The sequence below is a fragment of the Tauraco erythrolophus genome, chromosome 5, assembly GCF_009769465.1.
Source record: "Tauraco erythrolophus isolate bTauEry1 chromosome 5, bTauEry1.pri, whole genome shotgun sequence".
NCBI lineage: Eukaryota > Metazoa > Chordata > Aves > Musophagiformes > Musophagidae > Tauraco > Tauraco erythrolophus.
The window spans coordinates 16,746,608-16,759,545 of NC_141469.1; the positions used below are offsets into that span (position 1 = coordinate 16,746,608).

At 38.8% G+C, this 12,938-nt stretch overlaps 1 protein-coding gene across 3 annotated transcripts in view; it reads left to right on the plus strand.

Moving 5' to 3' along the window:
* The window catches only part of ARHGAP10 (Rho GTPase activating protein 10), a 159,309-nt gene that overhangs the window by 135,361 nt on the left and 11,010 nt on the right, over window positions 1-12,938 (plus strand). For all 3 annotated transcript variants that reach the window (XM_086612395.1, XM_086612393.1, XM_086612394.1), the window contains 2 exons: window positions 8,447-8,578; window positions 10,048-10,139. In XM_086612395.1, coding sequence (XP_086468521.1) covers window positions 8,447-8,578; window positions 10,048-10,139 — 224 coding nt within the window. The remainder of the gene's footprint in view (window positions 1-8,446; window positions 8,579-10,047; window positions 10,140-12,938) is intronic.

A 12,938-nucleotide genomic window follows, 5' to 3' on the forward strand; every position in this document is an offset into this window, starting at 1 on the left:
TCTTAAATTTCATGGAAGAGGGAAAAAAAAGCTGTAAGAGAGGACTGGGCTTAACAAGAATAAGGGGTTGGGAATTACTTACTTAGAATTTGCCTGTGAAGAAAAGTGGGTGCTGAGTAAGTTATAGCGCGAGTTTGTAGCATCTAAGACACTGTACTCCTTGTGTGAATACCTAGTGCTGCGTCTGTTTTAAAAGTGGAGGAAGCCTGAACTTTGTGTAAGGACACATTTAGTGCAGTGTGAGCTTTACAGCGGCGTTGCAAATTGTTTGGCAATTTTTCCTTAAGGTATCGATGCTGCTACTTAATCCTCTTTGTCGCTTCCCTGGTTACTGCACGTGGATCTGGTTTGTGGGTGGTGGTGTTTTTCTAATGCTTTTTTTTTGGTGAAGACTGTAAACCATCTTAACTAGTTCCCATTGTCTAGCTTGTGGTTGAGCCACACAGAGAGTTATGCCCATGTTTCTGTAAAATACCTTGCAGTGTCATATCACAGCATAGTAGAGTCCACACAGAATATTGTGTGAAGCAGGTAATGTAGTGAAATTCATCCTCTGGCTTAATTTCTCTGTTCTATGCAGCTTCTGATTTTCCTATTGCATTTGCCTAAAAAGTAAATAAATCTGTAAAGTAAAAAGTAAATCACGTCTTTTTTGCGAGAGTCTTGATAGCTCTTTGCTGGACAATGTGACCTTGACATTACTTTCTGCCTTCCTGATAGGCACTGAAAAATATGCACCATAATCACTCAGATTTTTATTCCTGTGGTGTATGAAACTCAAATTTTTAATAATTCAAAATACGTAGTTCAGAATTTCAGATACTAAGAAGCTGACTAGCTTTTCTAAGCTAGCCCTCAAGCTGTTCTGGTAATAGTGATGGTCTTGGTTTTGGAGGTATGTATTACAAGTGGTTATGAATCACTCTTAAAGTGCAATCGAACTATGAATAGTCCATCTTCCTTTTACCTGCCGTTGAAAGCCAGTGATACAAGGTTTGACTTTCACCCTATTACGGTTTCTCACATGCAAACAATACACAGATACAGTGATAGCTAAAGTAGGTATATACATCTGTGTCTAAGAAATATATATAAACAAGTAAAGGTACAGTGAAAGTCTGTAAAAGACAAAGTTTTTAATTAATGTCCTCTTGTAGTGAAGAAGGTGATAGAGCAAAAGACGTGGTATCAGACGTGAAGTGATATAATTCAATTAAAAAAGAGCGAGGGGAACTTTTTTGCAGCTGTTGTGGTTTCGTGATAGGATTTACTACATGGCATTGGTTACCTATATCAAAATTGTTTTCAATCTTCAGTCTGTTTTATATTGTTTAGGTACTATTAAAATAATTTTTTCCCAATTCTGTTCTATTATGCATTAGAAATTATTACTTTTGAGCATAGTTCTAGGCTTTTAACATTTATAACTAACTTACTCTATGCCAAAAAGGTAATTATGGTAACTGATGTCTCTTCTTTAAGAAATAGAAGCATATTGTGTCTTAAACCATAGGACCTTGTATTTGAATCCATCCAAAGTTCCAGATCCTGCAAGAGATTTTCTTCAGAGACATTACTTACTCTGTTTTGGCTGTATGGCCAGCACACACTCAGTTCCCCATGCATTTTGGTACCCTGAATCTGTTGTAAGGCTTGGGCATGCCCTACTTTGATCCCTTCTTTCCAGTTTCTGCACCTCCTATGACTCTTCTGACTGAGGTGTTATCTCTTTATGTCTGGGTTAGGTATTGGACTCTTCTGGTCTCGTACGTGTCTGCATGCTCACATCGCTAACCGTTCTGTTTTCTGAGGTGCTGCTTTGACAAGAGGTCCTTCCCTGCAGCTGTAGAGCTTGTTTCCTCTAATCCTAGCAGAAGGGGTCATAAGGCAGCTACTTCCTATTCTCCTAGAGGGAAAGGAGATTGTGCCTAATACTGGTCTTTAGAATATAGAATTGTCTTAATTTACAGACTCAGGCTACCTGCAGTAATGCCAGAATTTCAGGGTGAGGACTAGTTTAACTCATTCTGACCTTCAGTAATCAGGATGGTGGTGTTCATCAAGCTCTTTGCTGTCTTCCTAGTGAGCCAGAACCATTTATTGACATGAGGTCTGTCTTATTCAGCCTTTCCCGGAGTGCTGGCTATAATGGCAGCTCACCTCCAATGGATTAGTGTGTTTCCCTTATTGCTGTGACTGATTCGTTGAAAAGTGGATTACAAGTCATGCCCTAAAACACTGTGGACTGCCTTGTGTGTGTTTTCAGTTGACCTCAGAGTGAACCAAAAAAGCCGAACTCTCAGTATTCCCTGGTCTTGGTGTATGTTGTATTATCTTTCTAAGAATCTTTTTCTGATAAGGAAAGACTTGTTACTGTAACTGGCCCATTGTTGTCATCAGATTTATTTGTCCTTACAGTACAATGCCTTATGCCAGAGCTTATCTACAGAGCTTACAGACTTACTTCTCACAGTGCTGAGTTTTCAGAATTGGGTCAGTCTTCCTTTTTGGCTGGAAGTTCCCTACATAATCTGCATGATGTTTTCTTTATTTACATCATGAAAACTAATGTCTTGTTCCTCAACTGGAGAGATCATTTTTGGGATCTGAGACGGCAGAGTCCCTGGGTTTCCTAGGGAGCTTGAACTTGGTGACTTCTGATGGTTGTTGTGGATGGACTCATGGTGCAGGATGTGGGGCAGCCTTCCTCAAGATGATGATACTGTCTGAGCATCTGTTCACTGTGCCGCCTCCTCTTTCCCTCTCTTAAGCCTTTGGGATTTTCCAACTGAATGGGATGGAAAGCATCCTGTCCGTCAGACCTCTGAGTGTCTATATGAGTGGGGGTGCATGGCTTGTTAAAGCAGTTATGTTTCTGGGCTCAGGACAGTGAGATTCATAGTTTTGAAACTGAATCCCACCTTGGATGCTGCTGTAGGAGCATGTAAGATAGAGTCCTGAAGGTACTCAAAACCCAGAAGAGAAATGGAAGTGCTAATGTAAATGGCTTTTCAGGAATATGCAAGAGACCGGTGGCAGAGGAAATAATCCAGTCTTTCTTTCATTTCTCTTGCAGTTCTTCTTTACTAGTTCTCCTGGCACTAAAATATTGTTACCCAGCTCAATGGTGTATACCCGCTACACTATAGACATGGGTTTTGGGTTTTTAATACCCACGGAGGCTTTCAAAATGGTGATAAGAGCCCTGCTGCACAGCGTCCTGAGTGCTGTCAGGGTCTTTGTGACCAGGCTGGGAAGAAGCTAATCGTTCTTTGTGAAATCTTGGGCTGTTCGAATTCCCGGTGAGCAAACCGATGTTAAAAGAGCCATCAGATTGCAAGGGAGGGCAGAAGTAAGGGTGTTCTGCACATAACAGAAGCCTTGGAGATAGTTATTAATTTTGTTTGACTGCTGAGTGAATTCCTGACAGCCTTGTTATAGCTACATGAGTAGACAGCATCTTTAGTCTCTTTAAAATTGGAATAGTTTCTTTTTGTACTTTCTGGCAGCGGTGTGAATTTGCGATTTTGCATAAGTGATGAGTGACCTCAGTTTCAGTGTCTCGAGAACTTTTTATAATATCTAATGTCATCATCTTATTTTAATAAAAGAAGATGCTTTAAACAGCTGCAGAAGGCACAGTCCGGGTATGTAGCAGTGCTCGTTGTGCTTATTTTGCAGGTTTTTTTTTTGTTTCAGCTGCCACCCATCGTCAGTGACTCAGCAGTTTGAGAGCCTGGTTTAGTGGAGCAGGCACTTCTTTTGGTACCCTTTTGTTATGCAAGCAGAGCAACAGCCCTCACTTTGCAGCTCCTTTGAAACAGGCATGATAGAACTTAGTCATGTCCTTCATACAAAATAGACTTCGCCATCTCCTTGTCTTCCAGTGGGCTAAGCAGCTGGGCTTGACAGTGTGGGAGCACAGGGGAAGCGATCCAAGTGCTCGGAGCAGGAAGAGATGTGGATGCAACCACTATGATGAGCTAAAGTTTCTGTCTCCGCCTCGCGCACCGCCCCCCCCCCCCCCCCCCCCCCCCTTTTTTTTTTCTTTACATGATTCAAGGGAAAACAGCCTCTCAGATTTTTTTTCCTAAAAGGAACAGCAGTATGCTATAAGCTTATAGATGTACATACTTCATTTTTGCTTTGTCTGAATTATTTAAAATGCTTTGCTTTAGCTCAGCTGCTGTAGACGTTCACTTCAGATTTACCAGACTGGCGTGAAAGATCGTTTCACTAATGTGTTCGCTGCTTCACTGGGGCTTCCAAGTTTAACAAAACCTCTATTTCTGCGCTGACTGATGTGTTCTGTATAAATGAGGGTTCAGGAACGTTGCATGTATGTTACATACTTCAGATTTTGGGGGTGAAGTTTCTTTTCAGAGGGAACATGGATGAGGACATTCTGTCCTGTTTTACCTCCAGCTTTGCTGCAACTGTGACAATTTATAGAATTTTGTCCATCTATTTTTCTGCTCCTCAGCCTCACCAAGGCATAGGGGTTTTAACATGCAGGAAGATCGTTGTCTGGTGGTGGAGAGTATTGGATTGCATATCAAATCAGAAATAGCCGACACCTTTTGATATACTGTGTCGTCTTATAATGAAACCTTTTAAGAACACTTTCATTGAGTTTGTGTCAGCCAGACGCTGTGATACGGCAGCCATGGGGCTGCCAAACCCGTGTATGAAACAACCCTTTTTTTCTCAAGAGTTGCAGTGTAGATTCTTTTGACAGAGTCTCTTCCTCGCTCTCAAGATAAGAGGCTGCTCTTTAGCTGTGTTACCTTAGGAACCAGCCAGATAAACATCCAATAAAATCTTGTTTTCAGGAGTTTGTTTCTGAATATCAGTACAAAATCTCTAGCTTATTTTCAGTAAGGCCATTTCCCCCTCCTCCCTTCTCCCAGCATTCACTATGCCAAACAATAGCATTTTTTCTCAGAGATAGATGGTTATGTCAGGCTTTTTTTTTTTTTTTTTTCCCTCTCCTTTTCCCCTCTCCTCACAAGAAATGCATTGCCTTCATTTTAGCCCTTAGGAGAAAGGATTCTTCAACATGCCTTCTTAAAGTTGAGATGCTCTATGATAAGATATGCATACCTTCTAATATATCATCATGTTGATAAACAAGGCGTGCAAAGCTTTATAGCAAGGTAACTTCGCTATCACAAGACTCTTTTCAAGAAACAAAAATAAAATCCAGCAGTTTGTTGCTTACACCCCACAACATTGGAACGGATTTTTCCTATCGAGTAGCACCTTCTGTTTTAATAATAAAATTCAGTGGTTCTTGTGATAGCCAAGTACAGTAAATAAAAAAGACCCCTAGAAGTCTAGAATGTGCTTAATATTTAAATATACTTTTTTTTCCTCCTTCTTTACATCGTCAATATATTGCTATTGAAAACTATTTCCCTCCACACCCCCCCCCCCCCCCCCCCCCCCCCCCGATGGATCCTAGAACATGATCTCCTGCTCAGTAGCCAGGAGCTGAAAGTGACAGGCAAATTCCGGAGCTGTGCTGCAGTGCTTTCTGTACAGCTGAAATGTATTAAGGGAATTCATCAAAAAGTGGGGGAGAGAACAGCCCAGTGCTCCACATACCTGCACTTCTGGAGGGTTTTTCCACTAGAACTGTTGGAGTGGCTCAGAATTCGTAGAAAACCTGCCAGTTTTTGCATGCTTTTATATATTGTATCCTGGTAAAGGACAGCATGGTCTTACTAGCTGATAGATCACTCTTCTTGTTGAGTCTCTGTGACTTGAGAAATAAACATGCCATGACATGAATCTGAACATTTATTTCATCTCCTGTTCCTTTATTTGCACACTTTTCCTCTTTTTTTTTTTTTTTTTTCTTTTTCTTTTCTCTCCAAGTCTCAGCAAGAAGCCATCTGGTATTTATTCCAAGTATTCTTCTGAATGACCACTGCTTTCCTGGGTCGGAGGGTATCTTTTGTAGGCTGTTCTGTGTAGTGTTTTGAAATTGCTAATCCTGTGTCTTACACACAGGTGGTGTGTGTTGTTCTAGAGCCAATCAAATAAATTGCATAGATTCATATGATGAATGTTTCAATGAAATATTTAATAAAGGGAAGATTTTGTTATTCACTTGTTGAAAACCAAGCAACTACATCTGAGGTGTGCACTAGAGAAGACCACTAGGTAGAATATTCTTGAATCATGATTACTTTGCATTAGAGACATTTTAATACTGTTCTGGCAGTATACTTGGAATATTATTTTTCTGTTTTCTGTAGTTTTACAGGTTTCAGAAATGAGCCTGACTCCAATCTTAATGTTGGAATTGTTGAATTGAATAAATAAGAGCACAAGGAAAATGTTTTTTCTTTAAATATCAGGATTGTTTTAACTATAGCAGTTTAGTCTATGCAAGTAGGATACTTTTTTAATTCACTTTTGAAAAACTTTTGGTTTATGTTCATTTCTGTGTTACTGAGTTAAAATTAATTCTGCACGTATACATTATGCGCAGAATGAGAGAGAAATAATCTACTTTCTAGCAAACTTTATAAACTTTACAGTACCATTGAGAATTTTTTTTTCCAAAGTATTTAGAGAAAATAATACAAATGCTGGTGTTCACTTTTTGTTTTTCTTCTCTGAATGAAGTCACTTTTAGCTGAAGATTTTGTTTTACCTGAGGAAAATTTTTCAATTCTTAGATAAAAATGGGAGGAAGAGGAACAAGTTCAAGTAAGAGTAAACCCCCAAATTATGTAGGTGCTGGTCTTCAAAGGTGTGTAATTACTGGAAGATGTAAATAATTGTGTAGTGGAAGATTCAGAAGCAGTGAAGCAGACTAGATGTCCTCCTCCCAAAGTTAAAGATGTCCTCCTCCCAAAGTTAAGCGTGAAATATATTTCTAGTCAGCACAATCCAGCTTTTCATTCAGTTTACTACATATGATTCCTTCCTTTATTTGGTAAGTTTGATGGTTTTAAAAGCAGAACATGTTGTGATAAACCCTTCTGGTTATGATTCCAGCACATTTAAGTTTCATATTTATTAGTGGAATTAACTGTAGAACACTGTTTTCATGCACTGTGAATTCCAGTTTTCATCCAATTGCTGCCTGACGCAGATCCAAAGGAAAAACTATTGTCTTGTTAAATAAGGAATGTGCCATTCACCATTTTATAATGTACTAAATTTAAAAATTAATAATAAAAATAAGTGTCTACTTAACTATGTAATTCCTAGAAAGACGATGAGATATATTGACTAGGAAAATCAGTTTGTAAAAGTTGAATTGGGTTGTAAACCATGTTATACAAACCAACAATAGTGATCCTTTCTTCTAGAAATGAAATATCCCAGTGCACAGAAGATTAAAATCAACTATGTAAATTAGGTTTCCTGCTTTGTTTTATTCATTTACAATTATGACTGGTGTGATTGTTGATCCCTTTTTTGCTTTTGGTCATTCCATCTTGATTAGGTGTGCATTTACACACCCACAAAAACCTTCTTGACTGGATTCCTAGATTTTGGTGTGGTATTTTGCAGATTATGCTATCTAAGAGGTTAATCTTGGAGTAAGTCGAACTGCTAAATGCTGTATCGTGAAGTCTGTACTTCTAAGTGATGATGCCTGGGTGAAAGTTGTGTGCAAATGATTTTAATTCTATTTCTGCTTAGAAGCTGCTTGAAGTCCAGCTTTTTGTTCCAAAGCTATGCTGACATTAAATGTTTGGACTATTTGTTGTTTTGTCCATGCAGTAAAAGAAAGGCTTCCAGTGCTGGAATGCTTTAGTTCTTTACGGTGTAAAATTAGGAACATCCTTTATGTCAGGGAGGACTTTGTATGTTTTTCAATGACTATCAAAAGGTTTAACTTTGGCTGCTATTTCTTCTCCTCTTGTGGCAACTACGTATTCAGCCATTAATTTAATGGACATATTTGAACAGTGTGTTCGTGAGGACAGCCACTGAGGCAGTATCTACGCAGCTATGCGAATGAGATCTCAATCCAGAGCCAGCGTCGTGATCCCAAGGTTGTAATAGCTGCAGCCTCTTTTGAAATCTTCCCAGTCGTGCATGCCTTAGTACAGCGCTGAGAAGATTTTTAAATAGATTCATCAAAATTTGTAAAGGCAAAGTGGCAGCTCAAATAATAGCCTGCTATATGCAGTTTCATTGTATCTGTCTTTATTAGATAAGGAATGTGGAGTTTTGTCGTCTTATTGGTTATGTCATACATCTCAGGTACTTTGTCTTAACTTAGGGTGTAGGAGAAATACTTTCAAGGAGGAAATGCGGAATCGTACGATGGCCGTGTCTGCAAAATCAGCTTGACATTATTATTGGGTTTGAATTTGAGGATCTAACTAGTTATCTAGTTAAAAAGATTCAAATGTTTTGGTATGAAAAGAAATTTTATTCAACTTGTTCACTCTACCTTGAATGTGTTTCCTCTTAGTCCTGGTCAAAGCCGCACATCGATGGTCTCATGGATGAATACTCCGTCTGCTAACCCAACTGCCACAAATACTACACTCTCTGCTTTCTTCTTCCCTAACCCTGCCACTGGGAGTGACAGAGCAGTGGAAAGGTATGGTGTACACTTCACCTTTTGCAGGTTATTTATTTGCTTTCCTTTTTTTCTGTATCTTTTTAAAAATAGCTAACTGAAGTCTTCTGCAGAATGTAAACGATTATCTGAAATCAAGAAATGCACCCTTAGTGATTTTGACAGAATAAAATAACTGTCTGCTTTGTCCGATTTTTCCTTTGGACACCTTCCTTGTAGAAGGCACCCAGATTGAGTGGCTTGTTGGTTAATACAAGCAGACTTTGATTTGGGTAGTCAATTCATAGTGTCTCCCTACTGCAGTAATTCTCTTACAGTGGCTTTTAAAATACAGATTCTTTCTTTTCTGTAGCCACCCATGTAAAAATTAAGTTTTTCAACCTAGCCTTCTTGCCTCTGGAAAACTTTCCCATGTCTTTACCTGTCTCTGTGGTTTCATTCCTTTGTTTCACTCTTTTGGTCTGCTTTCCTTCCATCCTGTTTTTGCTTCCTTCCATGTTGTATTCCATCTTTGGAAGTATTTTCACATTTGCCTTTGAAGGTCTTCATCATCTTAGCTTTTTCCTTCAAGTTTTATAATATTTGCTTTTCTAATTAAAGTAGTTGGTAATATTCATAAATTCTCTCCAACACTTTTTTTGTTGGTAACAAAATTCCATTTCTCATTACTGGTTGCATTTTGCACCAGAACTGCATTATCTGTTTGACTGGAAGTTCCTTGAGGCAGAGAGAATCTTTCCTAATGTTTTACGTGTAGTTCTTGTTGCCTGGGCTCAACAAGAGATGATTTAATGGTGTGGGAGCTGTGTTGAAACAAAGCAACATTGGGCAGCAGCAAACTGTCAGTTCACAAAGGCGTGATTAAATCAGACGTGCCAAACATACTTATATATTCCAAGATCTCTGCTTATGGTATCTTGAGAAAGGAGTACTTTGGACAAATTCCTATTGATGGCTTATGACTGAGCGTCCTGAGAACACCTCTAAAAGACTGCCTGGAATGTTAGAAATCTTCCTGTGTTTAGGACAAAACAGCATCTTCAGTAGTCTAGTGATTTTGTTTTGTAAACAAATATAAAAAGTGAATTCTGTAGAGTGATAGCGAAAAGCTGAATTGGAAGATTCATGGAGAAAAGTTTCAGAATATATAATAGATGATTAGTCTGAAAATTAAGTATAGTATGCTTTGCCTACTATTGATTTCATTGCTGATTAGCACTTGGCAAAATTTTAACTGTAGTTGAAAGTCGAGTTTAACTATCATAAAAATAAGCATGCATGAAGTTGGGAGTGTGATATTCAGAAATGCCAACAGTAAGCTGTGAAGCTTCGGCATTTCTGTGTATGAATTGTAAGCCTGTAATGATGGATGTGAGATTGTGTTTAAAGTTTTAGTCATCTCCAAATGAGAATGGAGAGAGAATGGTTGAGAAAGGAGAGTGTCTTCATAGTGATCAAAAATGACTATAATTCATAATTTCATTTTTCAGCGTTGCCCACCGAAAAGCAAGAGCAGTTTATCCGTGCGAAGCAGAACATAGCTCTGAATTATCATTTCAGATAGGAGCAATTTTTGAAGATGGTAAGTACTGCTTGGGTAAACATAAAGGAATGAAAAACAAATTGACAAAACTGCTAAAAAGGCTTTGGATAAAAATACAAGCCTAACTGCTCTTGTGCCAATGTTGCTGATGGCACGCAGTTGGTGACGTAGGAGATTTCTGGTACGCAGAACCTGCTTGGCATATACTTAGCACTGTGAGGCAATGCCTTTGATTTCTGGTGAGTAGACACTTTCAGCTGATCTAAATTTTCAGCAGCATTTAAATGTGTTGTAGTACCAGAAAAGGTTATTCAGCAATAGAGAAAAACATTTTGGCCTATGAAACTGTTTTTTTTTTTTTTTAAAATGTGGGCTATTGTAAAATAACATATGGGCCTTCATTTAAAGAAAAAAATAATCTGTTTAAGGATTTTTCAAGCAAACAGAGCTCCAGGTAGATCAGGTGATCACTGAGAAAGGAGTAAACAGTAAACACTGAGGATCACTCAGTAAACACTGAGAAGGGAGTGTTTACTTTTTATGTGTGTGTATGGACTGGTAGAAAAAGAAATATTTACTGAGGTGCAGAATGAAGGCCTGTGTTTAAAAACTTCTATGGGCGCAAATACAGTATTACATATGAACATCCAGAAGGTGATTCCTGTGCTCAAGGCTGTGTTGCTCCTCAGTGAGCTTCCATGGCTCCACTTTTCAGCAACTGCACAGGGACTTCCAACTTTTTAAACCTTATGCCAGTGACTACTGTAATCCAGACTCTGAAGATGCATAAAATGACATTAGAGTGTAGTTTCTTCCTATTGCAAGGGAATTCCTATTATAAGGAAGAGATGGTATGGAATGGCTCAACAGGGCGTGGGCAAGTTCAGCAATTCTTGTTATTTGAATGCAGTTTAATAATAATTCTAAGCAGAAAATAGTTCATAGCAGCAGAATGGTAAGACTGTGGTTTATTACAAGACCTTGATAAAAACTTAAATTCATACTAAGAACCAGAAGACTATTAAATTTGGCCAAATCTTCATCTGAGTTTCGTGCAGGCTGTGGGATTCAAAGTGATCTGAGAATTACATCCCTAAGAACCTTTTGAGTACTGAGACCAGTATTTCAGTCTGTCTAGAGGCAGGGGCGTAGTAAAAAGCATACTGGCCTCTAAAGAAATCTGGAAATTCTGCAGTGATGCCTGCCTTCTCCTTGTCAATTGTCAGCTTTTAGCTTGCTCAGGACAAAAGGAAATATTCCCTTTTCCAGAGGGAAAGCGATACTTAATTCTGCGTAACCAAATGCACTTAAGGCACGGGCTGTCCAGTCATTCAAATACCACATGTGAGAATCTTTGGTTGGATGTCCGATAAAGGAAGAGGATTCCAAATTCCTGGTTAACATCCAGCAGGAAAAAAAGAAGAGTACACAGTGTGAAACAGCTGGAAAACATCAACCTGCAGGCATTAAAAAAATAAAACTAAATATGCCTTATATTTCCCAAAATGCACCCTGTTAACTCTGTTAGCACTGGATCAAATGTGCGCGTGGGAAAGTTTTTCTTATAAATGAAAATCTTTTTGTCCTGTCCTCTCCAACCCCAGTAGAATATTCCTGATTTGTTTAATGAGCTGAAACAATTGGGAAACTCAGCAGAATTAGTTTGTTGGGTTTTTTTTTTTGCATGTATAACAACAACAGCAAAATCACACAGACATAGGCATCTCAATGCCCCTCTTTGTGATGCTTATTTTAAAGCAGAGAGAGCATAGTTCATTCCTGTCCTCTGCTTCCTCCCAGACAAGTAAATAGTAAGCCTGGTCCGCCTTCAGTTCTGCTTTTTTTGCAGCATATGGTGGTCTGGGGTCCCCACTAGGTTCTTCCCTACTAGCTAGCACCCACTTTACAAAATCATGCTCCATGTTTCCTATTAGAGCTGCCTTGCAGGCAAATCACGTCTGAATCAAGTTAGGTGGGAAACCTTTTAAAGATGAATTAGCTAAATGATTGCTCTTTTTGAAGTCTCTAACACCAGTTATTTTAATTTGAGTTTTTTAAAACATGACTGATAGAGATCTTCAGCAGACATAAAACTGTGTACAGGAAAAAAAAATCTAGTGCACAGGGAAAAAGATCTGATGCACAGAAGAGAGGTGTTTCTAACGCAGAACAGCAAAGGTTGCACACCCGTTTTGTTGGCATGGGATAAGAAAGCTTTGCCAGAAGCAGTTGCTTCTGTGTTACGTGTTTGCGTGAGAGCAATGTTAAGATTCTTTTCTTGTGCAAAGCGGTTGCTAGAAGTTTCGGTAAAGCTACCATGGTTTTGACGCATTACAGCCTCAGTTGAGTTTTTCAACTGGAAGGTTGAATTGTCCAAGAACAAGCATGGAATTCAGCTCTTTGGCAGCTATGGAGAAATGTTTCAACTGTAAGACTCTTTTTCCATATCATCATACAAATAAGATTGGAAGCTTGGGAAAACGTTATGTGGATTGCATTTTGAAAACCTAATTGCAGATTTCCAATGGGAAAGACCACATGCCTTAAATACATTTTTTTTTTTATCTATTCCCCTGTATCCTCGTCATTTTATAGGCATTGTCCTTGCCCTGCAGGGCTTTCAGCCTAAGGTAGGCTGTGGATTGGCAGTAAAAAGGAGGAGAACACACAATTAATAAGGCAGTAACTGGACATATGTAATCAATTAATGGTCATTCCATAACAGTTCCCAGCAGGTTATGTCATAGATGGCTCTGTCAGTATAGAAAGGTATTCTTATTAAAAGTGCAGACCAGTCTTTGTATATGAGACACCTCTGAGGTGCCTTTGCATCAGCCT